A 20075-nucleotide genomic window follows, 5' to 3' on the forward strand; every position below is an offset into this window, starting at 1 on the left:
GAACTTCACAAAAGGGTTAGGGGAAATTACTTTACACAACTCATACAAGGGAAACCAATTTGACTTCAAGCATTCAACATCACACAGAAATAAAACTTCTGATATTATTTTGTAAAAAACAAAAACAAAACAAAAAAATGCTCTTATTTTTTGCATTTATTAAACTTACAGTATTGTCTTTTTTTTTTTTTTTAATCTAACAATGATCCAGTATAGGCAGCATTTGGGCAGAAACGTAATCCAAAATGTCAAGATGCTTTCTGTATTAAGACCTTAAAAATGCCAGCAACCTTAGTATTGCTCAAATTTAGTTTTTGAGTGTATAATCTGTGTGAAACTGTGTGCATTGCGTGTAGCCCATTATTTTCCAGTCTCATTCTTCTTCGTTTTTTTTGGGACTTTGTTATCGATCCCTCTCAACTGATGCTCTACTGCCTGAACATGCTTGGTCTCCAATAGCAGAGCTGGCAAGCTGGATGCCCCATACTGGACGGGAGGAGAAGAGGAAAGGAAAGTCGCTGTCAGAAAATGTCACTATAAGAGTTTTATTACAACTCCTGAAAAGCATCAGGTAAAGATAGTTTGTATTGATAGTTGTTCCTACGGCCAAGACACACAAATAACCAGAAAGTATTCAAGTAATTGTTTCCATTATTTTTTAAGTCAATATTTATACACATCTGTGTGTGTGTGTGTGTGTGTGTGTGTGTGTGTGTGTGTGTGTGTGTGTGTGTGTGTGTGTGTGTGTGTGTGTGTGTGTGTGTGTGTATTTACCATCTCTTTTTCTTTGGGGTGATTGTGTCGGTAGTCCAGGTATTGTCTGTTCAGCTCTCTAATGTCATGCAGAAAGGCTTGGCCTCGTCTCAGATCAGCTAATCGGGCTTTAAGTTCAACTTTCTCCTTTTGCAGCAGCCACACCTGCCTCTCTGCCCTGACCAACCACACACCGTGTAAAGGGCAGTGTAAGAACTTGAAAACAATCTTTACATGTTTTACTCTTTAGGAAAGGTATGTATGATTTTTAACAGTTTTGTGTTAATTATAACTGGCAACGCCATGGTTGTTTAAATGACCAATTATTTTGAAAGGGAATACTTTATAGACAATAAAACCTTACAGTAATCTGAAAACTGGTGCGTTTGAACTGCCTCTCACCTCATCAGCTCATTTTTGGCCTCCAACAGTCTCTGAGTCTTTGTACGGATCGAAGAAGCCACCTAACGCACACACACACACACACACACACACACACACACACACACACACACACACACACACACACACACACACACACACACACACACACACACACACACACACACACACACACACACACACACACACACACACACACACACACACACACACACACACACACACACACACACACACACACACACACACACACACACACTTTGAAGCCTGGGGAACTTGTTTAGCACCGTCGCACTCAAACAAGTTTTTAACATGCGCTGACAGCTCAGTGGTATCTAAACTTGCTTAATCAGTCTTTGCCGTACAGTACAGGCTGCCATCAAGACCTATTATTATGTAACAAGCTACAGCTATGCCTCTGTGAGGCTGTACAGTGGTGCTTTGAGCTAAAACATGCTAACATCTTCACAATGACAATGCTGACATGCTGATGTTTAGCAGGTACTGTATAATGTTTACCAGTGTTGTGACCAAGTCTTCTTTGCTCAAGTGAGGGGCAAGTTAAGTCAAGTCACAGGTTATGTCAAGTCGAGTCGAGTCCTCAGCTAAAGGTCCCATGGCATGAAAATTTGACTTTGAGGTTTTTCAACATTAATATGAGTTCCGCCGGCCTGCCTATGGTCCCCCAGTGGCTAGAAATGGAGCGATTTACATTTACTCTGTCGTTTAAGCTGTTGTCGTCTATGGGGAATGTGGGATTGTTTTCCCCCAGAAAGGGGCGTGGTTATGAGACCTTCCCTTCCCTTCAGTCGTCCAATCATGATTCACAGTTTGCGCTGCTGCCACTGCATAGCACTTAGACAGAAACATGGCAACATTACATTTATATTACTTTATATTTAACAGCTAATATTCAAAACTTATGAATACACACAAGTCATCCGAGTCATCGTGTCTCAAGTCAAGTCTCCAGTCATTTATTTTTTGTCGAGTCAAATTACAAGTCATCGAAACGAGAATTTGAGTCGACTCGAGTCCAAGTCACCAAGTCCATATCTCTGATGTTTACCATGTTCAACTTCATAGTTCAGCATACTGCTAGTATTTTGTCATTAACCAAAGTACTAGATTTGGACATTTCACCCAAAACCACAACTCTCAACCTCATGGTGGCACTGAAGGACCATGAATGTCTGTAGAAAATTAAAATATTAATTCATTCAATAGCTGTTGAGATATTTCAGTCCAGACCAAAGTAGTAGATCAACTGACTGACATTGCCATCCCTTGAGCCACGGCACTAGCATGGTGGAAAAGCTGGTTGCCATAGTTACCTTGGCGTTCTCTTTTTTTAAAACCTTGAGCTCCTTGGAAGAAGAGATCTAGAAGAGAAAAAAAACCCAGAGAATATACAGTACATGTGTTTGATTTGAATTCTGATATTAGTTAGTATGAAGTTATAGGTATTATCACATTTATTGTTGAATTGATCAATACCACGCTGGTGTATTAGGGGATTCTTTTTGAGGAAAACACGCAACAACTATAATTTCTTTTTAACATGTTTGGCATTAAAAAAAGTTGTTATAGATGATCAGTGTCGTTATAAAAATCTGCTGCTGAAAATGACTTGGTCTTTTGTTACACCCTTGAGTAATCATTTCTTTTATAAAAATGTCAATAAAGAAATTGTAAAAAAAAAAAAAAAAAATCCTAACTGGCACTGTTGATAAAAACACTTAGCTGGAATGTATGCACATTATAGGGGTGCACGATTGACAAAATGTCACGATTCAATATTGATTTTTAGGCTTAAGATTTATACCCCGATTACAGTTAAGTTGTACACACAGCATTTTTTCATTCTTCTGGTGAACAAAAGTAAGTCTACACCTCTAAATGTTAACCGGAAACATGTTGAAAACAAGGAGTCCAGTTGCTCTTTTGCGTCAACTTTTTGGTGCCTCAAATAATAACAGAATTTATGAAGTCTGACCTTTTCCAAGAGTTGCTCTTTTACATTGGAGCAGAAGCAATCAATTGACTGTTTGACTGCTTTAGACTCCACAGACTCCCTGTGAAACACAAACACACACACACAAACCATGTCCAACTGCAATATTTGCAACAAAAAAAAATTTAAATTGTGAATAAAAGGTAGTTATTATGTGTTGTCATAATATGGAAGGGTGGGATTACAGGCTACTTGTTTGAATATCTTTGTTTACCTGTACTGGTCACAGAAGTCAAGGAAGGCATCCAGCACGAGCTCCAACTCTGTTCCTCCCTGATGACCACGTCTCTTCTTCTTCTGTTTATCTGTGTGGGCTGTCTCTGGTTCTGCAGATGCACGGCCTTCACGTGGGAGAATTAGGTTTTTGTGGTTCAGTTTTTACAAAGAGTAAAAAGACAGCTCACATTAAGAATTTAAAAACGGCTGTTAACCCATTACTAGATTTCCAAAACCCAAGCTTATTTTATGTCCAGTATTAGTATTTTGTGCTGTATAATGAAATAGATTAGACAAAACAACCTCCAAAGTCCAGTTTATACCAAGAAATTTTTTTCTTGCTGAGAGTTTGATGAGAAAAACGATACTACTCAAATATCTGTCAGTTAAATATGAAGCTACAGCCAGGAGACTGTTAGTTTAGCTTAGCATAAAGACTGGAAACAGGGGAGACAGCTAGCCTGGCTCTGTCCAAAGGTCTTTATGCTGAGCTTCATATTTAATGTACAGAAATGAGAGTGGCATCGATGTTCTAATCTAACTCTCGGCAAGAGAGCACGTATGTAAAATTTTCCAAAATGTCAGAATATAATGACCTTAAACAGGGTTGAAACATAACATCTGAGATTCAATTCTGAAGTACACAGTGACGTTTGACTTCGCAGCTTAGCCTCTTGTGCTCTCATCCCTTACCTGATGAAGACTTTCTAGATTTAGAATTATCAGACGAAGCCTTTCTGGGTCTGGTCAACTGATACCCCTTGGCTTTCTTTGGACTTGGGCACTGGATAAATGACATGAAGAAAAGGACAAATACAAACAAAGTGAAAGGTCACATATGGGCCACAAAAGGTGTGGATGCAAGGCTCCTGGTTACAACAATCTGCAGAAGTTACTCCGATTCTCCACTGGGCGCGTCTCCTGTAGCACTCCTGTAATTTCTTTTTCTGCCGTTGTCCTTATAAAAAGGATCTGTGATGTCTATTGGGTTTTTCAACCTCCAAGATGAATCTCTCGTCGTCCGTGGAGCCGTAGAGGAGAAAATGGAACCTAGCGGAGAGCCGCTTCACGCACACTACTGGGACGCGCCGTAATATCAATTAATTAATTAATTATCAATTAGTCCATACCCAACTCCTTTCCTCCTCCTCCTCCTCCTCAGAGGACAGGACTTTCTTCCGGCTCCGCGGAGCGGTGCCAGGGTCAGATTGCTCCTGGAAGAAGAAATAAACGTAGCATAAACGTAACACATAACATAGTCTCAGCATATGCACAGTCTCCACTTAACTAGTCACACAGGAAGTTCCTGTGACCGTATTAGCACATTTGTGGTATACTATAGAGCAGGGGTCTCCAACGTTTTTAGGGCAAGGACCCCTTAGCTGAAAGAGAAACGGAGCAGGGACCCACTAATACATGTAAATAATTTATCTGCATATTAAACATGGACAGATTGGTGAAACGTCATGTAATATTTATACATCATGTTTTGATGTTATACATGTGGCAGTCACAGTGAATCATTAAGCTTAACTATATCTGTGGATGGCTACCATAGTGGCTACCTTACCTATAGTAAGCCTATCATCAGTGTTTTTTGTTTTCATGAATTAGATTCAATTGATCTTTTCTAATTAGAGCTGGGCAATATATCGATATAATATATCGATATCGTGATAGGAGACTAGATATCGTCTTAGATTTTGGATATCGTAATATGGCATTAGTGGTGTCTTTCACTGGTTTTAAAGGCTGCATTACAGTAAAGTGATGCCATTTTCTGAACTTACCAGACTGTTCTAGCTGTTCGGCTATTTGCCTTTACCCACTTAGTCATTATATCCACATTACTGATGAATATTTATCAAAAATCTCAGTGTATAAATATTTTGTGAAAGCACCAATAGTCAACACTACAATATCGTTTATCAAATGTCTGTAGCGGAGCGCTTCCCGGACTCAAAAAATTAGGTTGGGATCTAAACCCAAAGGGTCATATAAATGTCAACACTGTAATCATTGTACAAATGTATTACAGTCTAAAACCTTTGTTGATACTGTATCCCTAAAACAGTTTACTATCAACCATTTCATAAGCTGTAAAACTGTATTTGTTATATACAGACTGGAATGCCCTGAGTGCAAAGTGTTTTATATAGGAAGGACTAAGAGGCGTTTGCAGGACCGTTTGGCAGAACATAAATATGCAATTCGCACGGACAACATGAACTATCCTATGGCGAGGCACTACAGGGAACACCATAATAGTGATCCATCAACCGTTCAGATCTGTGGAATTGATCATATTCCATTGTCACTGAGGAAAGGGGACAGACAAAAACAACTAAACCAGAGAGAAAGTTTCTGGATTGATAAACTGCAGGCTACTAGTTATCCAGGCTTAAATGAAGAACTTGATCTCAGTGTTTTTCTTTAAAACCATATTGTTTATTTTTCAATCGGGTCCATTTCTATTTGTATTGTACATGTTTTGTATTTTGAATTTTACCTTGATTTGTAGTCAAATACACTGGTCTATTTATGACCAATGAGGACATCTATTGGTCATTCTATAACCCTACAATTTTGAACCCTCTATCAAAAGAATAGCTTTTCATTGGCTGTGTTTCTTGATTGGTCTGTTTGAAAGCGTATAAGAAGGTCTCTTCCTGTTTGGGAAATTGATTGACTCCCTGACGAAGGCTTGTATGCCGAAACGCGTCGGAGTATTTTAAGATTTATGATGACTAAGCCATAAATAAAGGCTTTGTATTTTTCTAAAAGAGAGTGCCTTGGAGTTTCCTTTTTGGTTACTACAATATCGTTGCGGTATCGATAGAGGTATTTGGTCCAAAATATTGTGATATTTGATATTCTCCATATCGCCCAGTCCTATTTCTAATATGCTAAATTCATGTTAATGTCTATTTTAAGACCTACTTTAATTTTTGGAAGAAAAATAAACTTTCAAAAAAAAAAAAAAAAAAAAGATCAAACGTTAATTTGGAGGGCCCCGTGCTGTCACTCAGAGGACCCCCTAGGGGTCGCGAACCCGCTGTTGAAGATGTTTGGGAGACTACCCTTGTTGGAGACTTTACTATTCACCTCCTTACCTGTGACTCAGGGTCAGTGGACACTCCACTTCCTGACTCACTCTTTCTCTTCTTGCCTTTCTTCACCTGCTGGTTTTTCACTGGCCTTGTGGGGACACAGAGACGGATAACCAATTTGATGGGAAGGCAGAATATTAACAATCAGAATAGAAAAGGGCCAGGCCATGCTGCCATATCAGCCAGACTGTTAGGTGCTACACCACAATTTCTTCAAGATGGCCCATTAACTGACCCTTTACCCTAAATCCCTGCTCCACTTGCCTGACCCCTTGGACCTGAAACAAACGTCACGGATGTATTTCATCACAATTCTTAAACTGGATTTATTACATTTAGGGGATGTCCTGATCGGATTGCATTTTTCTTTAACTATTTGGGATCGGCAGTCACCTCGATCACCTTACTTCATTTACGTCAGTAAATTCTTCACCATTCTAAGTAGAGGTGGCTTTTATATGTAAGTTTTACAAAAATGCTAGCTGCACTAAGTTAAATGTATTAAGCCAAAGACATATTTTAGTTACTTCGTTTACTTATTATTTTTGTAAACCAAAAAACAGTGGGCAGCTGTATTATGAAGGCAAACATTGGATCGGGGGCCAAAAAAGCTGATTGACACATCCCCAATTATATCAGTATTAAACCTAGAATAATCCCGTTGATGGGGGGAGTTATGAATGTATTTATAAATGTATAATAAATGTGAGTGCCATTGTGAGTACATATGGACACCTGTATATTTGTTGCCAAGTTGCTATGTGTATATAGGTCTCCAAAGCTGGGCAATATATCGATATCATATCGACATATGAGACTTGATGTCAATTTTGTGCTGCATTACAGTGAAGTGATGCCATTTTTTGAACTTACCAGACTGTTCTAGCTGTTCTAATTATTTGCCTTTAACCACTTAGTCATTATATCCACATTACTGATGAATATTTATCAAAACTCTCACTGTGTTAATATTTTGTGAAAGCACCAATAGTCAACCCTACAAAATTGCAGCAATATCCACATCAATGTACAGTATTTCATCAATAATATCGTGATGTGATTTTCTCCATAGTGCCCAGCTCTATAGGTCTCTAGTAGTAGAGTACGACAGAAAAAGCACTTATTTTTCAAATTAGTATTAGTATAATAATTACTAATTTGCTTAATAATATTCCATTCATTCTTTGAACAACATTTATTTCCATTACCTTTGTATTGCATTATGTCTTCATAGACCAAAATGATTCATCAGGAACTCTGTGAATGATAGATTAACCTTACTCTAGAGCAGTGGTTCTCAACCTTTTTGAGTCGCGACCCCCCCAAATAATGCGGTTGGTGTTCGCGACCCCCCTCAACAACGAGAAATAGAGCTGCAAGACTGTGCTGTGTAGACAGCTGTTTCAACGCGCCTCCCCCTGCTGTATTTGAGTGATTATTTTGATTAATGTGAGTTTGTGTGCTGGTAGTTTAAGTTTTAGCAGTTAGCACCTTGTCCAATGTTTGTGTCTTTTTCTCTCCCCCTGACCTGACTTCAGACCCCTTTCTGTGTTCCAGGACCTCCTAATTCACAAATGAAGCTCTAAATACAACACATGAAATGTACCAAACTTGTCATGTAAAAACCATTCCCCAGTCTAGAATTTATGTTTTTTTCATTTTTTTTTCCTTCCCCAACCATCTTGCGACAGGTTGAGAACTACTGGTCCAGAGAGGAGCCTCTCTGTGAGCTCACCTCGCCGCAGGCATCCCTCCAGTACTTCTACTCCTCTTTTTCTTCTTCTTCTCTTCCTCTCTCTCTCCATCCCTCTCGGTCTCCTTCCTCTTCGCGGCAGCCCCACTCGGTTTAACGGTTGTCTTCGACCTCTGAGGAGTCACCTTTCTCAGAGCTTTTCCTCCGTTCACCCGTTCCTCGTCCAAGACGTTTAAATCTTCCTCCATGGCGGTGCTGTGCAGGGGGTTACCTTGGCAACACAAGAGTTCTCGGGGTCAGCACAAGACTGGTGGTGTGACATTAGGCTAGGTTCTGGAAACAAGGGTCAGGGCTACACAAAAGATTCACGAAGAAACAGAGGCAGACATGAAGAAAATAGTTTGCCTTTTGTCAGTGTTGTAGAACTCAAGATCGGTCTCGGTCTGAAGACCACTTTTGGAAGGTCTCGGTATGTCTAGGAATCGGCCGCATTTTTACTCTGGTCTCGGATGAAAAGGACTTTATTCCAAGACCTGTCAAGACCACAACTGTGTGTGTGGTGTTACTGCGTATTTGTTACTGTTAACACCCTCTCCTCGCCCCTCTTAACACGCACTCCCGAGAAAAGTGAATCGTGAAGACAGAAGAAGTAGTTCTGGCTGTCTGGCACTGGTCTGGTCTCGGACTCGGTCTCGATACACTCTGGTCTTGATTATGACTCGGACTTTGTTTAGGTGGTCTTGACTACAACCCCGCCTTTGGGAAATCGGTTTGAACAAGTGCTGCAGTAGAACGATACTTTGTTGTCAAAACTCTAACTAGATTAGGAGTAGAAAATCAAATATACAACACAATGCATTATTTATGCCCATGTAATAGTAACATGGTACTTCATAGATGAAATTAAATATGAGCAACATTAGCTTTTTCCTCCATTTACAATATTAAGTTTAGCAACCATTTTGTGGTGCTTTATTTGGCTTTAACTCAGGCTTTCAAAAGTCCATTTGGTTATGTTTAAGGTGTCAAATGAAAATAGTTTCCTGCTTTTTTTTCAAGAATTGTAGAGACATAATGACACTGACGTGGATAGGGATATATAGCCGTGCGGTCTAAAGACCCTTACCATAATTTAGCTGCAATCCCTCCAGGAAGCTGCCTCTCTCTATAGCAGACAGGTTGGGAGAATCCATTTGATCTTTAGATGAACCTTTCTGGATTTGAACACAACGGAGAAAAAAATAAATAAATTACAAATTCCATAATGTACAGTCAATCAAGTTAACTTTAAGAAAAAAAATCGATACAGCATAGGATGGCAATATTTTCCGTGGCAATACTGTATTGATACACAGACACCAGGTATGGATCTATTATTACGTTTGTGTTGGTCAGTTTGTCTGCTTGACAATCCCATTTTGCAGCAATGTAATTGAAGAGAGATGAACAAACAGAGAAATGTATCTTTTTAGATAAAACAGATGTTGACAGTCATCATTTGAAATTGGATAAAATAAGGTGATAGATAGATACTTTAGTCATCCCGAGGGAAATTTTAGATTTTAATAAATTACAATGTATCGCAGAATATTGCAATATGTTTAAAAGCGCAATAATATCGTATGGTGACATAAGTATCGTGAGGATATTGTATCGTGAGGCCTCTGGTGATCCCCATCCCTACGCTGCAGTGTAGATTACAAGACTTACATCAGAACAGTATCCATTTTTATCTGCTGACCATTTTTCTTTTTCAAACATAAAGACTCCTCATCATTTTGATTGAGAGAAGAAAAATACAATTGACAAGGGAATGAGCCATTTCCTTCTGGGGCTGGGCAAAATATGGATATTACATCCTTATCAATATATGACACTAGTTAGGGCTGCCCCCTTTTAGTCGACTAACCGTTGTTTTGGTCTTTAGTCAGTTAAGTTATTTTGAATGCTTTTTCATGCTGAATGACTAATTTCCAAGACTTATTTCTCTGGAAAACACAATATTTAAAGTGGTGGGGTGGCATGATTCTTTGTGGAGAAACTCAGTTAGTCAACTAGTAGTCTATATCCCTGATGGATATCCGTCGCCTTGGGCTTCCTTTGTGTTGCCATTTTAAACTCCGGTGGATTTATGAGGACCATGGTTAACTACTCCTCAGACCTCTGCAGGGTAAATCCAGACAGCTAGCTAGACTATCTGTCCAATCAGAGTTTTATGTTGCACAACTAAGACAACTTTTGAACATACACATGTTCCACCAAAAAAAGTTCCTCCCAAGCCTATTTTGCAGCGGCAACGCAGCATTTCTCCGGTGCTTAGCACCGCCCAAGACGATTGTGATTGGTTTAAACTTTAAAGAAATGCCACTAAACCAGAGCACGAGACCCTCCTCCACTGCGCTTTGGAGGAGGGTCTGGCAAAGCACCAATAGTTAACCCTACAATATCATAATATAGAGTTTCGATGGATAATAACAATATCGATTTCGACATAGAGTTATTTGGTCAAGAATATCGTGATATCTGATTTTCTCCATAATTGCTCAGCTCAATTTTCCTCCCTTTAAAAAAAATAAATTGCCAATATAAATTTTCATCGCTTCTCCGTGAACCATCACCTTATCGTGGTGGAGAGGTTTGTGTGTCTCTGTGAACCTGAGGGCTGTGTTGTCTGGAGCTTTGTGCTCCTGGTAGGGTCTCCCAAGGCAAAGTGGTCTCAGGTGAGGGGCCAGACAAAGAATGGTTCAAAAACCCCAATGAAGAAGCAAGGTAGAGATGGAGTGACCCTGCCCGGAGGAAGCCCGGGGCCCCCGTCTGGAGCCAGGCCCAGACGGCGGGCTCGTCGGCGAGCGCCTGGTGGCCGGGTTTGCCACGGAGCCCGGCCGGGCACAGCCCGAACAAGCGACGTGGCTCCCATCTCTCCAGCCCATGGGCCCACCACCTGTGGGAGGAACCGTTGGGGTCGGGTGCGATGCCACATGGGTGGCAGTGAAGGTCAGGGGCCTCGACGGACCAGACCCGGGCGGCAGGCGCTGGCTCTGGGGACGTGGGCGTCACCTCTCTGTGGGGGAAGGAGCCGGAACTGGTGCGGGAGGTGGGGCGCTACCGGTTAGATCTGGTGGGGCTTACCTCGACGCACAGTCTCGGTTCTGGAACCATACTCCTGGATAGGGGTTGGACTCTTTTCTTCTCCGGAGTTGCCCAGGGTGTGAGGCGCCGGGCGGGTGTGGGGATACTCACAAGCCCCGGCTGGCGCCGCTGTGTTGGAGTTTACCCGGTGGGACGAGAGGGTCGCCTCCCCACGCCTGCGGGTTGTGGGGGAAAACTCTGACTGTTGTTTGTGCATATGCACCAAACAGGAGTTCGGAGTATTCGGCCTTCTTGGAGACCTTGACTGGAGTCCTGCATGGGGCTCCAGTGGGGGACTCCATTGTTCTGCTGGGGGACTTCAACGCACACGTGGGCAATGATGGAGACACCTGGAGGCGTGATTGGGAGGAACGGCCTCCCTGATCTAAACCAGAGTGGTTGTTTGTTGTTGGACTTCTGTGCTAGTCATGGATTGTCTATAACGAACACCATGTTCGAACATAGGGATGCTCATAAGTGTACCTGGTACCAGAGCACCCTAGGCCGAAGGTCAATGATCGATTTCATAATCGTTTCATCTGATCTGAGGCCGTATGTTTTGGACACTTTCGGGTGAAGAGGGGGGCAGAGCTGTCAACCGATCACCATCTGGTGGTGAGTTGGGTCAGGGGGTGGGGAAGACTCTGGACAGACCTGGTAAGCCCAAGCGTGTAGTGCGGGTAAATTGGGAACGTCTGGAGGAGGCCCCTGTCCGACAGACTTTCAACTCACACCTCCGGGCGGAGCTTTCGTGCATCCCTGTGGAGGCTGGGGGCATTGAACCCGAGTGGACAATGTTCAAAGTTTCCATTGCTGAAGCTGCAGCGGGGAGCTGTGGTCTTAGGATCTTAGGTGCCTCAAGGGGCGGTAACCCACGAACACCGTGGTGGACACCAGTGGTCAGGGAAGCCGTCCGACTGAAGAAGGAGTCCTTCCGGGATATGTTATCTCGGAGGACTCCGGAGGCAGTTGCAGGGTACCGAGGGGCCCGAAGGGCTGCAGCCTCTGCCGTGAAAGAGGCAAAGCAGCGGGTGTGGGAGAAGTTTGGAGAAGACATGGAGAAGGACTTTCGGTCGGCACCAAAGTGTTTCTGGAAAACTGTTCGCCACCTCAGGAGGGGGGCGGGGAACCATCCAAGCTGTGTACAGTAAGGATGGGACACTGTTGACCTCCACTGAGGAGGTAATAGGGCGGTGGAGGGAGCACTTTGAGGAACTCCTGAATCCGACTAATCGCCCTCTATGTTAGAGGCAGAGCTGGAGGATAACGGGGATTGTCGTCGATTTCCCAGGCGGAAGTCACTGATGTAGTCAAACAACTACACAGTGGCAAAGCCCCGGGATTGATGAGATCCGTCCAGAAATGCTCAAGGCTCTGGGTGTGGAGGGGCTGTCCTGGTTGACACGCCTCTTCAACATTGCGTGGAAGTCTGGGACGGTGCCAAAGGAGTGGCAGACTGGGGTGGTGGTTCCTCTTTTTAAAAAGGGGGACCAGAGGGTGTGTGCCAATTATAGGGGTATCACACTTCTCAGCCTCCCTGGTAAAGTCTACTCCAAGGTGCTGGAAAGGAGGGTTCGGCCGATAGTCGAACCTCGGGTTGAGGAGGAACAATGCGGATTCCGTCCTGGTGGGTGGAACAACGGACCAGCTCTTCACTCTCTCGCAAGGATCCTGGAGGGAGCCTGGGAGTATGCCCAACCGGTCTACATGTGTTTTGTGGATTTGGAGAAGGCGTATGACCCGGGTCCCCGGGAGATACTGTGGGAGGTGCTGCGGGAGTATGGGGTGAGGGGTCTCTACTCAGGGCCATCCAATCTCTGTATGACCAAAGTGAGAGCTGTGTCCGGGTTCTCGGTAGTAAGTCGGACTCGTTTCAGGTGAGGGTTGGCCTCCGCCAGGGCTGCGCTTTGTCACCAATCCTGTTTGTAATATTTATGGACAGGATATCGAGGCGTAGTCGGGGTGGGGAGGGGTTGCAGTTTGGTGGGCTGGGGATCTCATCGCTGCTCTTTGCAGATGATGTGGTCCTGATGGCATCATCGGCCTGCGACCTTCAGCACTCACTGGATCGGTTCGCAACCGAGTGTGAAGCGGTTGGGATGAGGATCAGCACCTCTAAATCGGAGGCCATGGTTCTCAGCAGGAAACCGATGGAATGCCTTCTCCAGGTAGGGAATGAGTCCTTACCCCAAGTGAAGGAGTTCAAGTACCTTGGGGTTTTGTTCGCGAGTGAGGGGACAATGGAGCGGGAGATTGGTCGGAGAATCGGCGCAGCGGGTGCGGTATTGCATTCAATCTATCGCACCGTTGTGACGAAAAGAGAGCTGAGCCAGAAGGCAAAGCTCTCGATCTACCGGTCAGTTTTCGTTCCTACCCTCACCTATGGTCATGAAGGCTGGGTCATGACCGAAAGAACGAGATCCAGGGTACAAGCGGCGAAATGGGTTTCCTCAGGAGGGTGGCTGGCGTCTCCCTTAGAGATAGGGTGAGAAGCTCAGTCATCCGTGAGGAGCTCGGAGAGAGCCGCTGCTCGCTGCGTCGAAAGGAGCCAGTTGAGGTGGTTCGGGCATCTGGTAAGGATGCCCCCTGGGCGCCTCCCTAGGGAGGTGTTCCAGGCACGTCCAGCTGGGAGGAGGCCTGGGGGAAGACCCAGGACTAGGTGGAGGGATTATATCTCCAACCTGGCCTGGGAACGCCTCGGGATCCCCCAGTCGGAGCTGGTTAATGTTGCTCGGGAAAGGGAAGTTTGGGGTCCCCTGCTGGAGCTGCTCCCCCCGCGACCCGACACCGGATAAGCGGACGAAGATGGATGGATGGATGGAAATTTTCATCGAATCAGTAGTGCAGTATTGACCAACTTACTTGACTCTCATGTTGTGTTGCCGTGAGCGCTTTGGCTCTTCTGCTTCTGGCCTTTTTGGCACTGTGGAGACATAGAAGACAGGAGCACATATTCATCATCATTATCATCATCATCCTCAATATTTGTGCACCTCCAACCAAATGACTCTGCTTACTGAGTCGTTGAGCAATCCTCCATGCTCAAGTGACACACTACTGAGTCCCAAACAACTCCAGGCTTGTGTTTAATGCCGAGCCCTACTACAGCCAAATGGCTGACACCCAAATCTCGTAGGGAGCCGTTGTATCATTCTGTTTAGAAGTTATGTGGCTAACCTCAAGCCAAACTCCATTTAGTAGACAATGCACATTCATGTATTAACTGCAAACCTAACCCTATCTCGCATTGCCAGACCTTCCATCGCAGCGCTTCGGAGATAGGTCTGGTAATGCGAGACTACTGCAAAGCTAATTTCCTTACAAATGTGTCAGAGTGCTTTTTTAAGTTGTAAATGTCCATATATTTTACCATTTGCTAACGTTATGCGTATTATCAGCACAAACAAAGAACTTATTTTTTCTGCTAGTTAGACCTCTTTTATCACACACGTTTCTTCCAAATTAGGGTTTGTTGCGAAAAGCACGAATATATTCTGAGAGTTGTAAATTAGCTAAGGTTAGCGTAACGATAAGGTTAGCTACATGCCGAAACTAGCAGCAAAAGACGTGACTGGTTTCTAAGCATAACGTTACTAATGTTATGAATGTGTTACATTTGCTTGAAACTTAGCGGGGGCAACGTTATATTGTCAACTTTACAAATGAAATTCGTGACTTTACCAACTAGATACACTCATAACTGATAGTTCTCACCTCATTTGGAACAACTGTAGCTTAGTGAAGTAACAAGTTTGTTTTGTAAACACTCCGCAGCTCGAATTGATACCGCTTCCCGCAAAATGCTTGAAGTTCCGGACTGTACCATTTCAGATATACAGGGGAGGGGTGGGAGGGGGTACAATATTTATCTTTATAACGAGGAAAACGTTACATCTCAAAATGAGAGTTCATGTGTATAACATAACAACGTTTTAGCCTTAATTTTACAGTGACACAGTATGGATACACTTAGTTTAAAGTAAATATTGAAAATACTGAAAATGTGTATCTATCCCAAGCGGAATCATTTAAATTTCGGTCCTACGGAAAGCGAAAGGGCTCAGTATCTGCTTCTCTTACTGTAATACATCCACAATCTGCTCTGATCAAATCAATACATCCATGCATCAAATACCTTTACTCTGATGTATGTATACATATTTTATCAATATGTAACGTCACCCATAGATTTCTGAAGAGCCTAAATAAAGCTCAGGGCTCTGATAGATCTTTTATTTCAAGGGAACAAAGTACAACAAAAAACGCGTTTATATACTTTAGTTTATAAAGAGCAGTGGAAGTATTACGTTTTAAAAAAACACCTAAAACACAATTCTAGTTTTAGCACCTGAGCAAGAGAAAGGGATGGCTTTTTGTTTTTCTATCTTAGTCCAGTGAATATAGACAATAAAATCCCTACTAAATAAAACATGAGGATTAAAAACTGTCCTGGCCTATACATACCATATACAATCCCTTGGAGTAATAAATAAAATAGGACTGAACTACATACCTAAATGTTTTTACCATTGTACACACAGCACTGATAAAGCAAAATACATGAGATCCCACAGCTCTTTTTTTTTATTTTTTTTTTATTGATTTTAAATTAAAATCTTTACAAAACAAATCTGGGATGACAGTGAAAAACAGTCAGAGCAAGACCGTAGTCAAAAGTACTTCCATAAAATTTTAACTATAAAACATTCAAAAGGATTTCATTCAGGTTGTAAACGATGTTACTTAGAAATGGATAATTGAACCCTACTTTAGTATTATTATAATAATTTAAGAACGATTTCTTCAACTATTCTCTTCCCTTCATGTTCCCATCATAAATAAATTAAAACAGTGACACAGTTTCCCTATGTCCTGACTGTTCATTAGTACCTGAATGCCCCGTTCCCAGCTAGCTTTGTTTGGATTATCTTTAATATGGCTCACTGTGCTGGTTTCTCAGGGTCCTAATAGGACCCAAGCTTATTATTGAAAATATTTAAGGACCCATCTGAAACAATCCCATTATCCATTGTGGATTTCAACTTTCTACCAAAAAAAAAAAAAAAAAAAACTCAGGAAACAAGTCATATAAAATCACGTCACAAAGACAGAAAAAATCTCATCAAAGACCTGAAATGTTTAAGTTGTAGTGTGCAGCTTACAAAGTGATCAATATGGCTTTTAATCCAAACTTAACCCTCAATGGTATCTTCCTCTATCGTTGAAGTTAAAAGGTGTGTGTGTGTGTGTGTGTGTGTGTGTGTGTGTGTGTGTGTGTGTGTGTGGTTCTTGCCAGTGAAGTCCTGAGATGTCCGATGCTACAGAGCTGCATTTTTAGATTTCCCTTTAAAAAGCATCCTTAATGGAGATGTTATAACAAAATAGCTGATTAGAATCAACACATTGTTACATATTATTTGTACTGTACATAACATAGGCAAAACTATTTCATCAAAAACTAGATAGAATAGAATTTATTTTAAGCATAAAGTCTACTCTGGACCTCCGGAGGTCTTGTGGCGCGTCATAGATCCTAAAGGTCATTTTTTTGTTCTAAATGCTCTGAATCATGAAGACTAGACATGTTGATGGTCCTTTTGGTAAGACGGGATCTCTTCACTTGCTTCCCTGTGTGTGCTTTAGCTTGTGCTGTCCTCTTCCTTTTTATGCCTTTGGTAGCTTGTGGGTCTGGTCTTCCATGTTGCTCTCCTTCTACATTTTGATCCCGGCGTACAGTTCGTCTATCTGGGATCTGAAGTACTGTCGCATTTCGTTCCTCTTGGCCTTCATTGTTGGAGTGAGCAGGCCGTTCTCGATTGAGAACAGCTCGGTGTGGATGCAGATGGTCCTCACCTAAAAGGACACGCACGCACACACACACACACACACACGCACACACACGCACACACGTGGATGATAATGGATGATAATGTTTCAGTTCCAGGAAAACAGCATCCCATGCCTAAACAAAGTTTGGAAGAACACGTCTACAGAGCTACCCAGTGCTATACAGGAAAGGATATTTCAAATCTCAGCTGAAATATGAGCGAGTGTTTTACCTGCTCAAAGGACTTGAGGCCTCCATCCTTGCCCAGTTGCACCATGTCCTTCAAGATGGCTCCCTTGACTTCCTGAGAGGACATAAAAGAGGGGTAGCTCTTTTAATTCACACTTGGTACATGGGCTGTGTTTTCTTTTCTTTTTTTTTTACTTTTTTTTTTTACACACAAGTCAAGTGGATGTGTTGTCTATGATCTTTTGTCACTTTTCTTTTGTAGGTTTGGTCAATTTTTCATTCATAAAACAACCACTTAAGAGTCATCAAAGCCGCATCTTTCAACCATTTAATCTGTTACTTTAGGCTTTTTTTTCTTCTATTTTTGAATTCTCTGCTTGCTAACAAGTTTTTACACACTCAATGGCAACAGTTTGTGTTCAGGTGTTACAGCAGTTGGGTTGTGAGGCTAGTCTCGTTTGCTTAGCTTGCTCAGCCTCGCACCACTTCACTGACCTCTTTGTTTATTTTTTCTCTGTAAAACAAATTTGCAAAATAGAAAAGAGATACAATTAGAAAAAAGAACATGAATATTATTTCTACTACTGTCTTCAAGTTAGGTGAGCTACTCCACAACCTTTGCACATAACCCCAACACAACTGCAGAAGTACCTCCTGGAGTACATGTACTGCATGCCTGGGTGTGAATCACTGCTCTGAATGAAGAGATTTATTGCTTAACTGAGAAATCATAAAAGGATTTATTGCCAAGTAAGTAGCACTTTACCAGGGATTTGCCTTGGTTGTTGGTGCAAACATAAACATATTAAACCTTAACAGGTATGAAATGAATATTGTCCTAAAGGGAAATGGATTCTCAGTGCGGACACAGGAAAACCGTATGCATGCAGTCTGAATTCACTGTATACTGTAATCAAATTATGTAAAAGTATTACCGCTCTGCCACACAGTTCCTGGTAGCTGGCCTCCAGTCCCAGGGTCCTCTTGATCCAGCCACACAGGAAGTCAGGGTCAGGAACCACCACTGCTACCAGACATGCCTGGAGACAAACACAATAACAATAATAATAATAATACATTTTATTTATATAGCGCTTAACGTGGCACTCAAAGACACTTGACAGTAAAACCAGCACATTTAGCACATTAAAAACAGACAAAGCAATAAAGCCAACACATAAAGCAAGCATATTAAAAAGCAATTAAAACAATAAAACCAGTAACTAACAGTAGATAATGTGTAAGACTATTGTATGTGGAAGGCTAATCAGAAGAGGTGTGTTTTGATGATTTGAATGTGTCCAGGGGGGTATTGCACAAAAGTAGAATTTATAAATCCAGGATAACTGATAAAGCGAGGCTTGACCTAGTAAAAATAAATAAATAAATAGAAACAGTGAGAGAAAGCGTGGCAGAAGTGCCCACGCTTTTCTCTCACTGTTTTTTTTCTTCTTCTTTTTTTCTTTTTAGAGTTCTTTTTAGGCCTTAGAGTTTCCTTCTTTACATATTCTATGCTTTGCTTCCTTTGCTTTGAAGGCCTATTAATGGACATAGAAAAAAAAGACACTGAAGAAATTGGACTCTGAAATCTAGAAACTATAAAGATAATTAAGTGATAAATTTAATGCACACTTTAAACATGACAGTAACACAGTTACATACAGTATTCATTGGTTATTCCCCCCCCCTGCAAAATATAAGGTCAAAAACCATATAGTTACTGGTCCAATGAACTAAGACTATAATAAGGGAGGGTTGTACAATTATTAAAACCTATAATAATTGTTCAATCCTCCCAAATTATAGTCCCAATTCACTGGAGACAACACACATTGTGTGCTTAGAATGCCAAAATGCAGTGCACATGGAAGAGGAACACACATGGTCCTTTGTTAAAGAATACTAAAAGAAATAAATCAATTAAAATAATTAAAGGTGTATTGGTCCCTGACCAGTCTGCCATTGTTAGAACCACTAACACGTGCACTTTATATATTGTCCTTCATCACTGACTTCATTTAAATATGCCTTTTCGAATTATCTCCGTAATATATTCACCAAACTTCTAACAACAAGCAGTTTTCATACAGAAATAACAGTAACAATGACTGTCACACGAATTATTATAAAAATAATAGTCAACTTTAAATAATAACAGTGCTTAACTGAACAGCAATATGCACCCGTTGTATTTTAAAGCTACATTGTGTAAGAATTTCTCACATCTGGTGGTGAAATTGTATATGACAACCAACTGAATATTACTTTCTAGCCCCTCCTATTCTGATCGCGTTTTAACGCCTACGGTGGCCGTATTATTCCAAGAAGTACGACTTTGTCCGTGAGTGTTCCTTCCAGTGTAATAACAGTTTTACGTTTTCATTATTTTGGTGAGGGAAAGAAGAAAATAAGAAGAAATATAAACAGAAACTCCCAAAACAAAACTGCCAATACACTCACTGACCGTCATCAAGTCACTCGCTGTATATCGGTAATTTAATTTAAAACAATTTAGACACTTTAGGATCCATTTCTGTGTACAAGGGCCGCACACACCTCACGTAAAAAATATAAATGGAACACTGTCCTATCTTGATGCTTGTAGAGGGAATCTCAGCGGTGCATGTGCACCATTACGCGCTGTTCTCATGCCCAGTGTCCGAGGTTTCATTGATTACAGTGGAAGGAAGCATCGGACTTTGCTTCGTAATACACCAATCCCACTGAGATACACCACACACA

General features: G+C 41.8%; 2 protein-coding genes across 3 annotated transcripts in view; both read right to left on the bottom strand.

The window, feature by feature from the left end:
* Positions 1-138: 138 nt before the first annotated feature.
* On the bottom strand, positions 139-15142 carry cenpu (centromere protein U). The gene is made up of 13 exons (XM_028589874.1): positions 15032-15142; positions 14180-14240; positions 9315-9402; positions 8231-8459; positions 6499-6583; positions 4516-4599; positions 4079-4169; positions 3384-3510; positions 3152-3230; positions 2490-2537; positions 1156-1217; positions 775-931; positions 139-486 (listed from the first exon to the last, which is right to left on the bottom strand). The coding sequence occupies exons 1-13, from the start codon at positions 15034-15036 to the stop codon at positions 361-363; spliced, it is 1242 nt and encodes a 413-aa protein (XP_028445675.1). The 5' UTR covers positions 15037-15142; the 3' UTR covers positions 139-360.
* Positions 15143-15957: 815 nt separating this feature from the next.
* Positions 15958-20075, bottom strand: part of LOC114562511 (long-chain-fatty-acid--CoA ligase 1) — a 35206-nt gene continuing 31088 nt past the window's right edge. For both annotated transcript variants that reach the window (XM_028588919.1, XM_028588918.1), the window contains exons 20-22: positions 18269-18373; positions 17377-17448; positions 15958-17170 (exon numbers count right to left, since the gene is read on the bottom strand). In XM_028588919.1, the coding sequence (XP_028444720.1) occupies positions 17030-17170; positions 17377-17448; positions 18269-18373 (318 nt within the window). In that variant the 3' untranslated portion in view covers positions 15958-17029. The remainder of the gene's footprint in view (positions 17171-17376; positions 17449-18268; positions 18374-20075) is intronic.

This window comes from Perca flavescens, chromosome 10 (genome assembly GCF_004354835.1).
Source record: "Perca flavescens isolate YP-PL-M2 chromosome 10, PFLA_1.0, whole genome shotgun sequence".
In the NCBI taxonomy this organism is placed as follows: Eukaryota; Metazoa; Chordata; class Actinopteri; order Perciformes; family Percidae; genus Perca; species Perca flavescens.